Source organism: Cyprinodon variegatus, unplaced genomic scaffold (genome assembly GCF_000732505.1).
Source record: "Cyprinodon variegatus isolate N-32 unplaced genomic scaffold, C_variegatus-1.0 Scaffold393, whole genome shotgun sequence".
Classification (NCBI taxonomy): Eukaryota; Metazoa; Chordata; class Actinopteri; order Cyprinodontiformes; family Cyprinodontidae; genus Cyprinodon; species Cyprinodon variegatus.
In genome coordinates, this window is record NW_015150846.1 from 455,969 (window position 1) to 475,999 (window position 20,031).

Sequence of the window (20,031 nt, forward strand, 5' to 3'; positions counted from 1 at the left end):
CTCCAACAGAGAAGGTGATGAATTCACTCCCCCTGTCTAGAATAAAGCCTGCCTTGTCCAAAGAAGACATAAAGGACCCTGGTAACATCTCAGACCTGTTAAAGCTGCATATATTTGACTATTTCCACTCTGACAGCCAGAGCCTATCCTTGCAGGCCCCTCGCATAGATTTCAATCAGATCACCATCCAGCCTACAGCCATGTATCCCCCCATGCAGAAAGAAGTTATTTCCCAGATTCAATACGTGCTTCATCGCTCAGAGGCGTTGCGAAAGAGCGCTTTCATTTGCACAGACATAGAAAGCGGATGTGGGAGGCAGACACCCCTACCCCACCTCACATATGGTAATGGGGGAGGGCAGGGGGCGCACCAGATCTGTCAAAATCAAGAGGAATAAAATCAATCCTTGAGCATGATTAGAGGTTCAAGAGGACCATATCCTGACTGTGTGCTGATGTTGTCTGTTATGCATTGCATAAGCACCCCCCCTCTCTCTCTGCTGCATCCTAAGGGTTTACCTGAGCCTACAATCCGCAGGCTGCCGTCATCTCTGCGATCATTCCCACCTTTTCTGCATACTGAGCGCAAAATGTCCCAAAGCCTGCATAGGCCTGTCTGCTGTTTGCACCTAGAGCTTCTGTACGGCTTCAACTTACCCTCTCTGGCTTTAAGTAGTACAGTGTTGGCTACTATGTTCTCCAGCTCCATCAAAAAGAGGAAAATCCTAAATGCTGAGGGGAGGGGGTGTCGTTGGGTTTCTGGAGCTTCTGCGGCGGAAAACAGCGTCCTTCAGCCGGCGCGCCGGGATCCTTTCTTTCACTCTTCGTCGAGATCCGAGCAGATTTCTCTCATATCAAAGTCGTAAACGATAAAACAGGATGTCATAGATTTGCTTGCAATGTAAGTTGGGCATGGTTCTTGTTGTGGGCTGGACGTGCGGCGCTGCATTTCTACTCCAATCCCCCCAAAACCATTCCATGCGTAATACGGGTGTGAAATGTGTCCCCAAAGCGGAAAATGATCAACTTGGACGATCTCGATGGAAATAAGTGGGGAGTTTTATCTCGGCGGATCCTTACAGCAGGGTAACAGCAGCTTTACAACGGCAGAGGTTGGATGAGCGCACCAGAGAGGACATCAGCCTGCCCCCTCCTCCCCGGTTGGTGCGTAATCAGGGGAGGCTGGGCATTTCTGCTACACAGCTGCGTCAAGCTGAGCTTTTCACAGCCACCAAAGCTACGCACCAAAATAAAAGTACTCTACTTTGTTGATTTTTAATTCTTTTTGAGTAAATTCAAAAGCACAAATGTATTTCTGTATTTTTATATACCATCTAAAAATGTATTTATTGCAGCAATTGAACTGGGAAGTGTTAGGATAATTATCATTGATGATGTGAGTTTATTACACCTTGGTATTGGCTGCCTATTGTGTGTCAGAACTGATGTTTTGATCTAATTAAGACAGTTCATCTGTTTGGATATACAGTTATAATCTTTATTCTGTAAGTGGCAAAGATTTGGTGTCCTTCAACTAAGAACAAAGTGTAATATTTTGATAAGGCTGGAGTCATGGATGTCTAATCATCTGCTAACATGTATGATATAAAATAAGATTATGTGGCAGACTGGAGATGTATAAAATGCCTTTTTAACTGTTAATTGGGGTCACTTCCTGAGAGGTGAGCAGCTGCCTTCTGTAAACTCTAAGCAACTTCTCAGATCTGAGTAAGATTACAATTTCTATCAGAATCTGTTGTCATGTCTCCTGGTTATTTAACACATAAAAGTTATGAAGTATTATTTAAAGAGTTTGTCCCGAGTGATCTCAGTTTTCAGGGAAAAGAACCGGAGAGATAGAGCATCAAGGTGCATACACAGTGCACAGATCTTTAACAGAAGACATAATAAAATATTTTTTAAGATTTTACCACATAATGTTTTTGGTTTTTACTTGGTTTTTCATTATTTTGTTTATTGTGTCTATTCAGGTTTTGCCATAAGTTCATTTCCATTGTTTATTTTTTACAGTTACAAAACAAACCACTGGACTAGTTTTCCAATTTTAAAGACGCTGCATTGAGTTCCAAGCTTTATAGAGTAGCCTAACAAAGCCTTGTTATGGCTTAGTGGTGGTGGGCCTCATCAGTGACGACAACGACCAGAACAACAGAGAGGAGGTGGAGCAGCTGGTGGATTGGTGCAAAGATAACAGCCTGATCCTGAATGTGGAGAAGACGAAGGAGATCATCTTGGACTTCAAGAAGAACTGTCCTAACCACGCTCCACTGGTCATCAACAGCTCAGCTGTAGAGGTGGTCAGCAGCACCAAATTCCTGGGGGTGCACATCACAGATACCCTCAACTGGGCTGTAAATACCACCTCATTGGTCAAAAGGGCACAAAAGCTCTTGTACTTCCTGGAGAGGATGAGGAGAGCCCACCTGCCCCCACCCATCCTCCCCACCTTCTACAGAAGCGCCATAGAGAGCGTTCTGACCAGCTGACTCACTGTGTGGTGTGGAGGCTGCAGCGCCTCAGACTGGAAGAAAGTGAGAATAGTGGTGAGGACAGCAGAGAGAATCATCAGGGCTCCTCTTCCCTCCATTAAAGACATTTCATCCCAGCGCTGCATATCCCAAGCCCGTAACATCATAAATGGTCCCTCACACCCCCACCACGGACTGTTCTCCCTGCTGCCCTCTGGGAAGAGGCTTCAAAGCATCCGATGCAGGTCCAGCAGATTCCAGAACAGTTTCTTCCCCACTGCCATTAGACTGCTGAATGCTATGTAAAATGGGTTATAAAAAAAAAAAAAATGAATGTTAGAACTGTAACTATACAGTCATATGTTTACATCACTTTTTTTCATCACAATGTTTTTATCACTGCTGCTTATCTTATCAAGGCTGCACTCTAAAAAAAAAAATGAAATTGTCTAGAGAGTTGTACTTAACCAAATTTCTTTTTGTTTACACTTGTGTGTACAACATGACAAATAAAATCTAAGTATCAGAAAACATGCAAATTGAAACAGAAGAACAGGTCCACCCCTTAGTAATGGGGAGTCATTGATGTCTTTGTTGGCCTGCAAAACCAGATACTGGCCTATGCCTCTGAAAAGGGGAGTCATTAAGGTAATTGTTGGCCTGGCTGACCAGGCCAGATGGTTTGTTTTGGTCCCTCGACAGGATCATACACAAAAAGTTCAAATCACCTCAAACTGGTCTCTTCAACATTTTTTTTATACATCACTTTCTTTTTTCTTTTTCTGTTGCTTATATTCCCAATGCATTTTAAATCCTTGTTATTTTTCTTTTCTTTTACTTATTGTAAAGCTGTTATCCTAGTGGTTATTTTAAAGGGCTGTGCATTTAGAGCTCACTACATCTGTCATTTTAGATGTGGTTGATGTGCTGAGAAAAGATTAGCAGATAATGTCTGATGTGATCATGTCAATATAGACCAACATCTTTGAGGAGATATTTCTAAAGCCATGTTAAATCCATGCAATGCAAAATTATGGCAGTGACAACTATGAACAAAGCTAACCGGGTATAAATCATAGGTTAATCACACACAGCACTGCTTTACAGCTAATAAAGAAAAACAAATAAAAATTAAATTTCTTAGAAAAATCATCCAGTGCAAAAGATCAAAATGAATGTTTTGAGTGTGTTAATAGTTGAAAGTGAGTGTTCCTCACCAGCAAACATTGGAAGATGATTGAAATATCTGCCTCTCATTCTACAAAGTCTGGGTACTGGAGGTAAGTCTGCAGCCTCAGCGCAGCGTTTGATGAGAACAATCAGTAAGTTATGTATGTATAATGTAGCTTAATTTGACTAATAAATCAGATTATTTTTTATAGCTTATTGTTACCTGTTCTGTTTATTTCCAATAATGGAGCCAATAATTATTTATCACCTAGTTGACTGGAGGATAAATTGTTAAAAATATGCAGAAAGCTGTGCAGCGGTTTGAAACAAACCCTGGACAGAGGCCAGGGTCTCCGATTAGCTCATTTCTCTGTCCTCTGCAGGGTCGGCCATATTGAAAAGCTCAATGGAAATAATGATCTGCATGTTCTGTGGATTGGTTAAAAAATTTAAAGAATTTCCATTTTTCTACTACTGGACCGTAGGCAGGCTTGGCATACTGGTCAAATTAAGAGATTCATTTTATTGTAAATTAAAAAGATATAAATAATTCACTGTAAATTAGGGTTTAGGAAAGAACATGTAAAGATGGTCTGAGGCTATTTTCCTCAACCTAAAATTGAACCCAGAAAAAACATTTCAGAGCAGATAAAACATATTTTTAAACTTTGTTTTTTCAAACAGGGAGGAATAACGAGTTTTCCCAGTAGAGATGGTAGTGATGCGTTGACCAAAAACACCCAAAATTTTTGGTTTAATGTATATCGCTCTATCGACTACATGCGTTTGATGGATTACATCAAATGAAAAACAGCCAAGTGATTAGGAGTCATTTTCCTCTCATATTGGTTTGTTAAAACTTTTATTGATCTTTTGAAATGTAATTTCTGAAGACATAAAGGAATGATTAAGAACCAGGGGCTTTCAGCCATGACTTCCGGCTATTTCCTTTGTTGGTTTCACATGTCAGGCTACGGTTTTAGCCTGGTCTTAACGGGGATGGGGCCATCTGAATAGATTTAGTTCAAATAATCTGTAAAATAATTTTACATTGAAATTTGAACTACATTCTTGCATTAATACAAAAATCATCTTAAGATTCTTATTTGCTTTTTTTCTTTATAGCTAAGTTTTAAATGTAATGTATTGTAATCTTAGGTGTTACATCAACACAAAGCAGAGAAGAACAGAGCTGTAAATTAGAAAAATATCTACAATAATTTTAATCTCTTACATATAAACCAAAGACGTGCTCCCTTAACTGTCTTCTTCACATATCCTGTGTAATTTAACCTTCTATAAAATCTATATTTCCTTTGAAGATCTCATAGGGTTCCTTAGACAGTAACATAAACACAGCAGACAGGTTGGGGCTCAAGTCAGAACTGGCATCCAGCGTCTCACAAAACGTTATATCCGTATGAAGCAGCTCTAAAAAGTTTCAGACCACTTCCTGCAGCCATTAGATGTCCATCTGTCTCAACACAAATCAAAATTAATTATTAGCAAGACTTGCAGAGCATCATACTGCTTAGGTCTGTTAAACTCAGCTCTTTAGATTAGCCCATCTTTCTAAACAGATCCTGGTGGACATATTTCCTAATCTTAAACCTTATTGTAATTCCATTTTAACATATGTCAGCTTTTGGCTGGACGGGATCCCCTAAAAGGTGTTACTTCTCCAGCCATTAGATGCAGGTACACTGAATTAGAGCACAGCACTGCGCATAACCTGCAGGAAGTGGATAGAAAAAAGGAACTAAAAACAAGGTGTGCGTGGTCACTGTGGAGGAGCTGCAGAGATCCACAGCACCAACAGCAGAGTCTGTCTGCAGGGCAAACATTACGTCTCACCAATAAGAAGAGCACAATAACAGGAGTAAATAAACTATAAATGCACAGACTTCAGCAGTATTGCTGGTTAAAAACTGTTTTTCCTTTCTATTGAACAGATTTTGTAGAAGCCTGTTATTTTATGCAGATTTGATAGCTTTCATTTCAGAGTGCAGATGACATGAACCTGCTTGGAATCCCCGAGGAAACTGTCCCCCCCCCTCATTGTAACAAGTTATACTGATGTCATTAAATATATCGAACAGCGGAAGAAGGCAAGTCCATGTGGCAGCAGCAGTAATTGGTTTTACAGCGGTCTCCCTTACAGCAGCTCGGATTCATGATCATCAGTCTAAATAATTATCGGAATTATTATTGACTGACGAGGGCAGATAAGATCAATCAGTGCGGACGCGCCCTGATCTCTAACAGGACACAGGCTGTCTGATCCACCGATACCCTTTAATCCAATTACCATAGTGAATGATGCCTTTTGTTGTAGTCCCATAAAGGTAGTAACTCTGCAGCCTGAAGGGTACATCCAGTTTGTTATGCTATCAAGTCACAAGATGAGATGTTCTATAAATAAATACACTATAAATAGAGAAATGTAATATCAGCTCTGATAATGACAAACTAATTCTTTTATTTGAGTAGTGCTCGTCATGAGCAGACATCCTTAAACATGATAGCTCATCACATTCTGACAAAATAAAAAGTGCTTTTGTAAACTTAAAACTACTACCAGTAATTCAGAAAAAAATACATTTTTATACTTTGCTTATATGATCTTGAAAAGCCGGCAAACACTTGTTTTTCTCAAAATACTTGAAAATAAATTTGACCAGTACAGTAAATGGATCCAAAATGACAGATCTGCACAAAGAACCCAAAACAAAACACAATCGGATCAAAAGTACAAGTTATCAGTCCGATACAAACGGAGAGAGGTTTACAAGAGACAAAAAAAAAAAAAAAAGGTGTTTTAGTACTCGTCCAAATTATCCGCTTTGGGAATGGATAGGCCTCGATCCTTCAGGACCTGCATCTTCACTTTTTCCGTCTCCTGTTTGGCCTGCTGCTGCAGCCGCTGCTCCTCCAGGATCTCCTCAATGGAGACCTGCTGCAGGATGGTGTCACAGGGTTTGTCCACGTCCTGCAGGGAGACAAAGCCCCAGGTTTTAACTCTGCTTTATTTATTAAACAAGCGGCTTTGCAGAGTACCCGCTAAAAGTTATTTTCTTTAAAAAATTGCTCCCAACTGCTTGACATCTCAGATTTCATAAATGGGTGTTGCCAATAATCGACATCACCACCACTGATCCGTGTTTTTAATCAGTAATAAGGAGTGGTGCTAAACTGAAAACGGACTGAACGATCAGCCAAACTTAAAGGAATGATAATGTTTATACCACATTCATACCTTTGATCCTAGGCGTAAACAGCCAATACATTGAACTGGACCTGTAAAAACAGCCTCCACGTTTGCCAAAACCGCTTATTAGGATGTGTAAAAGTCATTAAAAATGGATGAATCTTATTGGAGCAGCATAAACCTAAAATAAAAGCTTAAACTTTTACTTATTAGCGCCCCCTGCTGGTTATACTGTGTAAAACTTCTTTAAGACATCAATTGAAGGAATCAGATACATTTTTATTATTCCTCTTTGCATATCTTTAAGTCAACAGACTTCAGGGTCCTCTTTCTTACTCTCTGCTCACCAACGCAGCATTTTGCTTTTTTACGTTTTTTTTTATGGGTTGGTGACTGATAGGATGATTTTTGTATCTCCTGATTCATTGATGAGTTGTTTGCCCAGGTGTATTGGATCGTTCTCCTGTTCAGAGACTCGATGACAAAATTATATTGAGATCTGTTGTGAAATAGAAGAATTTTACTTTTCGAATTTCATATATATATATATATATATATATATATATATATATATAAGCAGCTTCTGGAAGAGAAGAAAGCCTACAAAAATGAACTGAATACCACTTATGGGCCTATTGCTTCCCTGGGTTGCTGCTTTGTATCTGTTGCTTAGAAATGCTCAGACCTTCCACAATGAGCACAAATGCACTACTCCCTGAACTAAAGGCAGCTCTTTTGTTTCCTGTCTTTTTCAACTGGATGAATTGATCCAGACACATGTGGATTAATCAGTCCATCCATTAATGAAAGACGGGAAACAAAGAGCTGCCTCAAATTCAGGACATAGTGGAGTTGTGCATAGAGCCCATTGGGTTCTGGTTTTAACAGTTTCTCCTATGCATGCATATAACCCAACTGTTCTAACACTTTACTATTATAAAAAGAGGCCTAAATCCTTTTATGCCAGATCCAGTATTTATTTCATTTTAATACATTTTGCTATTAGGATCCCATCTTTGGATATCATTTTTGTGGAGCAAACAGCTCTGGTACTCATAGGCAAATAATTTATCTATATTGTACAAACACAACATGTAAATTTTCGTTTTTGTAAAATAAATGATTAAAAGATGGCCCTCCAGTGGAATTCCCAGACAACCAGTTTTCCTGATCTACCATGAGATTTCCTGATTTTGCATCTTCCTAATTTTTAGCCCAAAATATTTTTTTTTCTTATAGATATTTTCAGATCTATGAAGACAAACTAACATCTGTATCACTTAAAAAGCTTGTTTTTTTTCCTCTTTCCCACTTTGAATAACAAAATATATACGCCATTATATGTAATAATTGATTATTTTGACATTAAAGAAAAAGAGTGATCTTTGACACCTGATCAAAATAAAAAAAGCTAAGGGTAAAAAATAAATACTTTACTTACTCTTAAAGGAATTTTTCCCGAGTGAAAATTGTGATTATCTCAAAACAAACAAATTTTTCTCAGTCTAGGATAAAATCCGGACTGAATAAATGTACTAAAACAACAGGTAACATATTCTACAATTTTAGAGTGAGATCATATGACTGCAATAAAAATAGTAAATACAAATTGATTTTAAGGCTTTTTACATATCTTTACCAGGGCTGCTAAAATGCTAATCCTACAAACATAGACGGTCATAAAAAGCAGCCTGATGTCACTGTAATAGAACACACTGTACTAATGCCAGCACAATTTTGGACTAATTACATGATGTATGTTTACAGAGAGACAGGAGTTTGGCTCGATGACTCATCTCTGTGTGTTATCCATGGAGGTCGACTGTCTCTGCAGTGTGGGGTAACGCCTAAGCGTGCGGGTCAACATACCAAAGATTAGAATTAATCTCAACCATTTGCTGTTTTTAAAAGTTTCCTCTTTTTTGCCGTTTTGTTTTTCCACTATGTTTTAAAGTAAGAAGGAATCTGTAACAGAATTATGATGAAACTATCAACACACCAACAGTAAACCATGAATTTTACGTGGAAACATGTTGGAAAACATGAAGCTATCTTTGGTCTAAATAAAAAATAAAAATAAAAAAAACGTATTGCATTATGCTTATTTATGCATATCGCAGTTTTTGAAAATATTATATACATTAAAAAATGAATGTATACGAAACTATAGCTGCAATTTTTCAACTAAATTATAACATGAAACGCTGTCCCAAACAGACAATTTTATTTTTCTACAAAAAAAACCCCAAAAAGGCCGCTTTAAGAGCTCCTGAAGAGAAGGAGAAAATACCCAGGATGTCACCCAACACCATTTTTTCCCCCTTTTCCTTTTTCCTGAATTTGCTGGTCAATGTGTAAAAGTGTTGGTCCAACAAAACCGGTATTCATTGGGATGCTTTAGATTAAACCTTTTGTAACTCTTTTTATGATACTCTACACATAATGAACTATAAGAGAAATATCTTAAGTCGTATATCTGGAAAACTGAAATAAATAACATCAAAGCTTACCTGGTGGAGATATAAAAATAATTGAATTTAATCTGAAATACCTGCCTTAATTTAAAAAAATATATACATAAATGATCATGGTAAAACTTTAATTTTAAAGTTCACTGATGTGAAAATTATAATTTTGGCAACCAAAAAAAAAAAAAAAAAAGAAAAACACAAAAAAGTTTTTCAATTCCGTTTATAAATCTCCGTTTCCTCTTAAGACTATTTTAAGATGCACCACATTTGCAATAGAAGTCTAAAATTGAACTTAAATAAGGCTGAAATAATTAATCAGATTAATCAACTTTTGAAATTATCATCAACTAATTTAGTAATCGATTAATCCTTAGATGGAGTATAGAGACTCTAAAACACGCCTTTAGCTTACAGAGCAACCCACTTAGAGCAGTAATTATAGCAAAAATTGTGGAAAAAAAAAATATGTAAACATTTTGCATTCGAGATAAAAAAAATTGTTTTCATCTGTCAATTACGGGCTGTAACTGACTATTCTGACGATTATTTTGCAAATCCATGAATCTGTCAATTATTTTTTACAATTAATAATCGGACAGCAAAAGGTTCCTTTAAGAAAACTTTCTGCGAAATTAAACCAAGTGAAAATGAAGCTTTTCCACATAGTGCATATTGACAGGCGAGAACAAAACGTTTACACTTTTTTTTTTTTACAATTTTGGTTTATTTACTGCTCTAAGTGAGCCGCTCTGTCAGCTAAAGGCACATTTTAGAGTCTGTATACTACATTTAATGATTAATCAATTACTAAATTAGTTGATTATTTTCAATAAACGATTATTAATGATCCGATCGTTTTAGCCCTGCTGTCAATATGCTCTATCCAGAACTCCTCAAGTGGAAAAGTTCTAGTTTCAGCTTGTTTAATTTTAAGGAACCTTTGACTATCTGATTATTAATGGATTAACTGAATAGAAATTAAATAAAGAGACAGATTAATTGATTTGCTAAATAACCATCAGGTGCAGAGGTGTCAAGTAATGAAATACAAATAGTTTGTTACTGTACTTAAGTACACTTTCTAGGTATTTATACTTTACTCCATTTCTTATTTTTCCTCCTATTTTTGACTTCTACTCATTACATTTTCACACAAGTATCTGTACTTTCTATTCCTTACATTTTTAAAACAAACGTTACTCGTGGCTTCGGTTTAAAGAATATAAAAATTTATTTCACGTCATGTTCGCCACCCAATGCAGATCATTGGCGCCATTCACATCTAGTGAAAACTAGTGTATTTGGATGAGTCATATAACACAAACATTCATTGGTTAGCTAAAGGAAATCATCAGATGCAAGCAGGTGTTCTTCAAACGTGAATTGTCTATGCCAGGCATCCCCAAAGTCAGTCCTCGAGGGCCACTGTCCTGCAGGTTTTAGAGGTTTCTCTGCTCCAGCACAGCTGATTTACATTGATAGTTGATTAACAGGCTTTTGCTGAACTGCAGTCATCAGAATCAGCTGTGCTAAAGCAGGGAAACTTCTAAAACCTGCAGGACAGTGGCCCTCAAGGACCGACTTTTGGAAATGCCTGGTCTATGCCATGCTAAAATGTTGGATTCAGAAAAAGATGTTGAAATGTTTGAAAGGTCGGACACAGGCGAAAGCATCAGATCAGGAGATGGAGACCAATTAGACATCCCTCATCCTTGGCCCTATCTCAAATAATATTTAAAAATAGTCGAAAGATTGAGCTTTCAATTCATATAGTGGCTTTTTTTTTTTTTTTTGAAGGTTACTTTATACTTTAGTTTTTGGAGCACATACTTTGTCATTTTTACTTGAGTAAAGAGGTCAAGTTGATACTTCAACTTGTACCAGAGTGTTTTTAAACTGCAGTATCTATACTTCTACTTAAGTAACAAATGTGTGTACTGCTCAGGTGCAACCCAAAACTTAAATAATTCAGTGTATTTTCTGATAGTCAAGAATATTAGCACTCTTACATTTATATTTTGAAATATGACCACTTAATTTTCATCAACTTAAATAAAAAAAGTGATTTGACTGACTGGGCTCCTTGTATTAGCCATGTAGAGGAGTTGCTGAACTCTTATTTCCCTCCTTTCCATATCAAACGCAGAGTGAGAATGTCATACTGACCATCTCTCCAAGCAACACCACATTTTCTCCTCTCACGATGAAAATTCCTCTCGGGATGTCGCCAAACTTTTTCCCCACGTGGATTCGCTCCACCGTCTGGTGAAACACTAAATTGGCTGTGAAACGGAAACAGGATGCATGAAAGAAACAACTAAAACCATAAACTACCTGTGAAAATCAAACTATTTTTAATAAATGGTTAATTTCATTGATCTTTAAGAGGCTGTACCAAACTGATCGATGCTTCTGAGGTAACCAATCAGAGTTCTGCCATCTCGGAGCAGCACCAGGTGCTTTTCTGCAAAGTAAAACCAGACATAAACACCATTAATTTAAATTATATATGTTTTAAATATGGGTATTTAAAGTCTCAGTAGAAATTAACTCTTCCAATGAATGTTTTGTGCTCATGAAAGGGGAGCCGATGCTTCCAGCTTACTATCGATGTCGTCAATGAGGCTAGCGGTCCCTGGTACGTAGTTCATGTTGAGCTTCAGTTTGTTCACTTCCAGCACACTTATTTACTGTCAAGCCATTAATATTTGGAAATATAATGCTCTTAACATCAGTGCAGGAAGTGTCTCCTGCTGCTGCTTCTTGCTCGTGTCTAATGCTGGTTGACAAAGAGCTATTTGTTGCACTATACCGCCACCAAGTGGTGAGGAGTTTGTGTAGGACTTCTTCTTTTCTATTATGGCGGATCGCAAACAACCTTAAGGTGCATACCGCCACCTACTGTATGGGAGTGTAGCAACATAACTTTACATCAAGTTCTATTTTTTTTTTTTTTTTATTCTATAGATAAATAAATAATGCTTTCCTTAATCTGTGAATATCCTTTATATTTCCTTCATTTCCCAATATTCCTTTAAGAATCCATTCTTGGCATGTCCTTCCAACCATTCTTCTCAATTTCTCCATTTTATGTCCATAAGTTTTACAGTTCATCAGTACATGTTCTACATTTTCTTTTTCTCCACATCCTTCACATTTATCATTATTTTTCCTCCCTATTAGATATAAATTGTCATTTAAATAGGTATGACCCACTCTTAATCTGATGATTATTACTTCTTCCCTTCTGTTTCTCTCATTAATGATTCTATTTAATATTGATTTTTGCACCTTATACAATCCTCTTCCTTTCTTATCTTCATTCCACCTCTTTTGCCATTATTCCATTTCTTAACTCTTATTAGAGATTTTCCTTCCCCTTTCCTAAAAGGAATTGTAATTGCTATTGTTCCCTCTAAAGCCCTTTTTGCTAATATATCTGCTTTTTCATTGCCTTTTACACCTTCATGTTCTGGAACCCAACATAACCAAATATCAATGCCACCCCTATATAATTAAATAGGCTGTGCTGGATTTCTAATACTAAATCTTTTCTATAATTTCCTTCTACCTGAATACTTTCGAAAAACTGTTGGGAATCAGTATAGACCACCACCCTGTCTGGTCTAACCTCCTCTACCCATTCTAAGCTTATTATAATTGCTACCATTTCTGCTGGTTTGTGTAGGATATGAGTCACCAACCTTTTTAAGTCATAGGGGAGGGCTTACTTTTTTTTATTGGAATATTTTGTTAACAAACAAATATACAGATCTTACTGACAAATGTAAACACGTGTTCCACTTTTATAAGCTTAGTGAATCACTTTGTTGTACTGACTGAGTACAAGGCATTTGCTATTACAGCTACATAACCATCAAATCAGGTTGGCCAGGTAGGGTTTTGGTGTAAAAACGTTGTCATGTCAGAGGAAGTTATAATGACCTGCCGCGATGACCCCTGAATATGGGAGCAAATGAAAGGACACAAACAAAACTACTGGGAGGGAAAGAGAAGAACATCAACTCAGCCATAACATGGCAAGTCTAATAAAATCCTAGAGTGGGTTCAGTAGGGGCTGAGCCCATAGTGCTCAAAGTCAATAGCTACTACAAATCTGTAAACTTTATGTGCACTCCATGTTAGCTCAAGCATAGTGCATAGAGTGCAATGACAAGTGCAAACAACCCAACCACTGCACACAAGGGCATTTGAAACATTTTATCTGGAATGGGGAATCCTATATCTGCTTCTAGCTATTCAAAGAAAGAGAACATGGTTGACAACTGTAAGAAAAAAAACAAACAAAAAAAAACATTAAAAAAAAGCACTTATCTGAATGTTTTGTTTTATGGGAGCAACTATGTCAGGGGACTGTTTTTTTTTTCAGAACTTAAGCTCTAGTTCTAGTTTTATATAGCTAAAAAAAAGAAATGTTCAATGCTTCAGTATACAAACAGATTTCCGGCAGTTTTATCCCTCCAATATCCAACTTTAGTAACTGTAGGCTCCTAGAATTTCTAAAAATAGAATGGGAGGCAGATCCTTTAGTTATAAGGCTCCTCTCCTGAGGAACTAACTACCAGTTTTAGTCCTTGAGGCACACACCTTTTTCTACTTTTAAGGGTAGGCTTAAAACTTTCCTTTCTGGTAAAGCGTATAGTTAGAGGGACTCAGGTTATCCTGAGCTATCTCTATAGTTATGCTGCTATAGGCTTAGACTAAGGGACCCCTATTTCATTATTCTGCTTCATTCTATCTCTATTCCCCACTCTGCAGAATCTGTTAGTTTAATCTCTAACGTTCTGCTCTCTCTGCTTTTTCTCAAAGTAGCTTTGTCTTGTCTGTTCCTGTTTGGCTGTGACACCATCCTGGAGAGAAATACCAGAAATATGTGGAACTGCCATCAACACATTTGTTTACAGATGTTTGAGATCGGCCTGTTTTTCCAGTGTAATCCTATTTATCTGACTGTGACTGGCTGGATGTGCTCATCCTCTGACGTGGTAGTTGGCTCAGAGCTTGTCTGTCTGGCTTTAAAGTCAGCATTTTGAGAAAAAAAAAGTCAGAATTCTGAGATTAAAGTCAACATTCTGAGATTAATGTCAGAATTCTGAGATTAAAGTCAGAATTATGAGAAAAAGGTCAGAATTCTGAGATTAAAGTCAGAATTCTGAGAAAAAAGTCAAAATTCTAAGTTTAAAGTCACTTTAAACTTAGAATTCTGACTTTTTTGACATATTATACTGAACTAAAAGTTAAAAAAAAATCAGTTAACCTTTTTTTTATTTTTCAGTGTCCCTAATCCTTCTCCGTACAGAGCCGATCACGTTGTCAAAAAGATATATATCTTATTTTTGATTGCAAAAAAAAACAAAACAAAAAAACATACATGAACAATATAGAACATTAATAATTACAAATTATACTGTCAAAACAATATTTACTATGCCATAAGAATGAGACTGAGTGAGACATCTTGACATTTTGTTATCTTTTCTTTAAAGAGACAGTGCAGCATTTCCCTTAGTTCCGCCTGGATATAACTGCTTCCTGGCGTCAGTCTCCTGACCCATACTTCTGATAAGAAACCACTCCGGTAATGCCGGGGGATTAAACAAGTATCGGTGAACAAGTTTAAGGTTTTTCTCTTTATAATGACAGATGACGGGACGGCTGCCGGGAAACACGCGTAGCTAATTCCTCCCCATCAAATGCAGTCAAATCTGAAACCTGACTGGCCCGCGACTTCTAACTCGGGAAATAACCAAGGAAACTGGAACACCGCCATGGTGAGTGAATGAAAAAGGTTAGAATAACCAGACCTGCTATTGAAAATGTAATGCACCGTTTTATTTATCAAGAAAATATGTGGTAAAACAGTGTATAAATCATACCGTAGTGGCTTACGTAGAAAGCCGTTAGCTACAAGGCTAACACAGCTAGCTTGCATTATGTAATAGTTACAACTAGCCTGTCTGTTAAGCTGTTATTGTTCCTGCTATTTTTATTTATCATATTCAGCGTGCGTATAGTGGAAAATGGCATCTGGCAGGAAGCAAGTAAACTGATAAAGTTAGCGTAGTCTAGTATAAATGTAGCTGCATCGTAAAAAGGGTTTAGGAAGCGCAATAATTGATTAACTGCGATTAGATGTTGTTTGTTTAAGAGGGCACTCAGATTATAACAACCAAGGCTGTTAAACTTTAAAAGAATTTCCTTTTGTTTGTTTTTATTGTCTTTACAGGATGCTTCCCAGTATCCAGGTTACCCTTCACATTACTGGTATCCACAGTCTCAGTCCTCTGGCCACTATACAAACGCATATGGCTCTGGGTCAGATGTTCAGCCACAGTACAATCCACAGGTAAGTCTCACTATGCAGCATAACCTGTTCCTCTAGTCCAGACCAGTTGATATTTACTTTGCTTTAGACTTTCTGGTATTCTTTTTCTTTTCTCCAACTTTATCCCACGTTAACATCTCTCTAGCAGTGCATTTGTACAGATGAATAGTTAAACCCCTTTGCTTTGGTCCAAGGTGATGCCTGGAGGATATCCTAATGGTCATGGAGTCTACAGTGCTGGACAAAACCAATATCCAGCAGGGGGTTTCCATCCATCCAACCCGTTCTACTGTGCTGACCCTCCAAGGAGCTCCTACCCAAACCAAGGCTGTCCGGCTGATCAGAGTGCTGCGCCTCCTGGGCAACCACACACTCAGCATCATCATCATTATTCTGGTCCACAATGTCAAGGGGTAAAATGCAATTTTGAATGAAATGCATAACTTGACTCAGATCTGCTTTGGTTTTATTATTCTGTAAAGGGCAACAACCAAAACAGTGACAGTATTTCTCCTAAATTTGTAACAGATTTGTGAGGAAAGTAATTAAAAACTAAGAGTTAAAAATAAAAAGTGTATGATCTTAACTGCAGTTGAGCTTTTTAACAGCTTGAGGAGTCCGCCATGTTGCAGGTGGTCTTTATAACTGAGGTCTAGTCTGTCCTCTCGCTCCCTACAGCAGCTTTGTTGAATGGTTTAAGGATGCTAGTAGGAAGTGAGGCTTGTTTTGACTCTTCCTAGGAAATTCAGCCTATTTTCAGGGTGGGCAATTCCAGTTCCTGGGGGCCGGTATCCTTCAATTTTTAGATGTGCCTTTGGTTAAACACACCTGAATCAAGTTATTAGTTGATTGAGAGGACTTGTGAGGAACTGACTGCATACTGAGGAGGTAACTAAGCCATTTGCTTCAGGTGTGTTTGATAAAGAAAGGATGTAAAACCTGCAGGATACCAGCCCTCAGGAACTGGAATTGCCCACCCCGGTCTATTTAATACTGATGTGTTCATCCAAACAACTCTGAAATGATAGTTAAAAACAATATTGTATCGTCTGTTTTCTCAGGGTCCTGGATACCCATCTGGACCCTACCCACACTACAGTGAAGGTGGACATGCGGTGCCTCCCAATCCTCCATATCCTACCGGGCAGCCTATTCATCATCCCAGCCCTCAGGGCGATGCCTGGGGGCACACGGCTCCATACGCTCCCTCTCAGCAGCAGTGGCACCAAGGGCAGCCGCCCTCACAAAACCACTATGTCCGCCCTGCACACCCTCCAGCATGGCCAGGAACAGGAACCGGTGCTCCACCTCCTTATCAGCCGAAGGTCTGGATATGTGAAGTTGACTTTCATAAGTGCATGCAATGCCTGCATAATTATTTACTCTTTTTGACATTACATCCACAAATATTGGTGTTTTTTATTGGGATTTTATAGGGTAACGTGCTAAGAGATGCTGCTGCATCTCTTTAGAAAGTGTCGTTTTTTAATTATTTTTATACATACAAATCTGAAAATGGTGTTCATAATTTCTATTCGGATACCACTTCTCCAATATCCCTTCATAAAGTCCAGTGCAGCTGAGTTTCTTAAGTCCTCTTAGGTTTGTTAGAGATTAGAATTGAACCCATAGCATGATGAAGACTAAAGGCTGATTTATACTTCAAAACTAGGTGTCGCGGTGAACGCAGAGATGTCCCCGCACCCTCCGCAGACACTCTGCTGCACCTCTCCCAAATTGTAGGTGACCGCAGACAGAAGGACTCTGATTGGAGATTTTTCCCCTTTTGCATTGTGGCGTGGAATAAACATATCGCAGACTACACTTCAATATTGAGCAGGGCAGTACTGCGAGACAACCAGTAGTTCATCTTCCAGACTGAGCTACAGTTAAGCGGTTTGGATTGGTACAAACCTCAGACCCAAATTCAGCTGGAAATCTTTTACAAGATTTGAAAACTGTTTTTCATAATTTACCTCCATTCAATTGAACTCAGCTTTCAATTTTACAGATATTTCACAAATTTTAGTCCCTAGATATGCAGAGCTGGTAGAATCATTCACTAGTAGAAGTTTCTACAAACATTTGACTCACATGGGCCTAATATGGATCAGACTTTTCAGGATTCTATTTGCCAAAAAAACGAATCTGTGCAATTTGATGTTATCGGATAAAATCCCAACAGAATGCAATAAAGTTTGCTTTTGTTATATAAGAAAAGGTGAATTCTTATTAAATACTTTATTCTTTTGTTTAATTTTGCATTAAAGGCACAAGTCAAATGTAAAAATTATTATTTTTTCTTTTTTTAGGAGCACCAGCGAAACCCTCAGGTGGAACCTAAACCCAGGCCAGCACCCTCTCCAAATCCCCCCAACGGAAAACCTGCTGAAATAAGTTCTCCTCCCCAGATTTACAGCAAAGCCGGGCGAAGTGATCCCAATCCTTCTCAAACTGATCCCCAACCAGCGGCTGCTCAGGCTGCACCTCAGCCTCTGAGCGACAACCCTGGGCTTGCTAAGGTCCAGCAGGTCATGGCCAGGGTTCAGCTGCTTCAGGAAGACGTGGATGAGTTTGTTGGGAGAAAAACAGACAAGAGTTACCGGTATCTGGAGGAACTGCTGACCAAAGAGCTGCTGGAGCTGGACTCTGTGGAGACTCAGGGACAGGACGGTGTTCGACAGGCCCGCAAAGAGGCCGTACAGAGAATTCAGGCCATTCTGGACCGGCTGGAGAAGAAGGCCTTCTAAAGTGGACTTTGTCTGCCTGTTGATCACTTATTCTTGTTTTTCTTCACTTAGATCTTCCATGGAAAAATTGAGGGTTCAGTCTCCTTCTGCAGAGATGTAACAATGTTTCCTTACAAAATGTCATAATTTAGAGAAAATGACATAGACCCCAAGTAAAGATGCAATTTTGATCTAAATATTAAACCTCCTTTGAGGAGTGGTTTTGCCTACAGCATAAAACTTGTCCATCATAAGTGACTTTCAGCCTCTGTGAGTGACTGAGCTTGCTACGCGTCCCGATACTCTGGCTCAACACATCTTTACGTCACGCCCTCACCAACATGGCGTCCTGCTACACAGCAGCTGTTAATGTTTATTAAGTCATTACACATTTAGAACATTGTCTGGATTTGTGGTCCGATATCATTGGATCATTCTTGGAGCAAAACACACCCTTTCTCAGCTGATAATTGGAACATCTGCATGGTCATACTGTTGTCCCCTCCTGTGGCGCCGTCTCTGCAGCAGTTGTTGCAGTGGTTCTTTTAATCTCTCAGCCTTGCATGCACTGTAGTGTCAGATAAGCAGTCTCAGCCTATCACTCAGCCCATACTGTAGCAGATTAGTGAAAACCCCCTAAAGATCGCTGTCCTCATTACTTTTGCCGTGGCAGTGGAGTCGTACAATTAAGACCTACATGTGAATTCTATGTATTTCATTCTAGAAGCTAAGGATAATAATTACTTTTAAAAGTTGATTTTTTTTTTTCATACTCTCTTTTAAAGTAAAAATATGAAGCTTTAAATTTTTCATTCAAGGTCTATCCTTAAAGGCAGTGTTGAATACACCAGTATGCACACAGGTTAAGTTGGTTTATTTGTCAGAGCAGTGATTCCCAACCGGGGGAACTCGTACCCCTAGTGGTCCGTAAGTGCATTGCAAGGGGTACATGAAAATGTTTAATTTCTTAGGTAGTAGAATAAAATGGATCTGTGATCTACCTTGGTTTGTGAGGACTCAGTTGGACAATTACACAAGTTTTTCTCACGCATCAAAACCAAGCAGAAGAACAGATTGGATGTAGAGAACAGCCTGGTATCAGCGGTTTTTCACTGATCTATCGGAGCTCATCAAAGCAGCTCAGGTGTCTTGCTGAAAACAAAAAATTAATTGGGTCTGTCTATAATTTTTGTTCCAAATTCATCAAATTTAAATCTGACTATAACAGAGTTACTCAGAGGAGCTCCAGTTTTATAAATACAGATTTATAATATGTTTTTATTTTGTATTTATTTCGATTCCTTACTAACTTCAAGGCAACATATTTGTTTTTTATTTTTTTATTTTATTTGAGATTGAAAGGTTAAAATGCCAAAGAATTAAATGCTCAAAAGATACAATTTTTTTATTTTATTATGAGTTATTGTACGTTCCACTTTTGGACAATCATCAGGAACTCATAGTGAGACAAAATGCCTAAAGGGGAACATGCGTCAAAAAAAGGTTGGGAACCACTGGTCTAGGGCACACATTCTTGTTTAAGCTGCGTATGTGCATCGCTTTTCCCTTTTTTTTTTTTTTTTTTTTTTTTTTTTTTTTTTTTTTTTTTTTTTTTTCC

The 20,031-nt window shown here is 38.2% G+C and overlaps 3 protein-coding genes across 4 annotated transcripts in view; 1 reads left to right on the forward strand and 2 right to left on the reverse strand.

Moving 5' to 3' along the window:
* The window catches only part of LOC107092761 (G protein-coupled receptor kinase 5-like), a 50,746-nt gene extending 49,545 nt beyond the window's left edge, over positions 1-1,201 (reverse strand). Inside the window, exon 1 of one of the 2 annotated variants that reach the window (XM_015387405.1) lies at positions 658-1,201. In XM_015387405.1, coding sequence (XP_015242891.1) covers positions 658-709 — 52 coding nt within the window. In that variant the 5' untranslated portion in view covers positions 710-1,201. The remainder of the gene's footprint in view (positions 1-657) is intronic. The other variant, XM_015387404.1, reaches the window with a different exon arrangement.
* A 4,922-nt stretch (positions 1,202-6,123) lies between these two features.
* lsm1 (LSM1 homolog, mRNA degradation associated) lies at positions 6,124-12,116 on the reverse strand. The gene is made up of 4 exons (XM_015387374.1): positions 11,944-12,116; positions 11,734-11,802; positions 11,505-11,620; positions 6,124-6,648 (listed from the first exon to the last, which is right to left on the reverse strand). Exons 1-4 carry the CDS (start codon positions 11,987-11,989, stop codon positions 6,478-6,480), a joined length of 402 nt encoding a protein of 133 aa, XP_015242860.1. The 5' UTR covers positions 11,990-12,116; the 3' UTR covers positions 6,124-6,477.
* Positions 12,117-14,874: 2,758 nt separating this feature from the next.
* bag4 (BCL2 associated athanogene 4) lies at positions 14,875-19,976 on the forward strand. The gene is made up of 5 exons (XM_015387372.1): positions 14,875-15,130; positions 15,586-15,705; positions 15,879-16,097; positions 16,746-17,102; positions 17,997-19,976. Exons 1-5 carry the CDS (start codon positions 15,053-15,055, stop codon positions 18,432-18,434), a joined length of 1,212 nt encoding a protein of 403 aa, XP_015242858.1. The 5' UTR covers positions 14,875-15,052; the 3' UTR covers positions 18,435-19,976.
* The last annotated feature ends 55 nt before the right edge of the window (positions 19,977-20,031 follow it).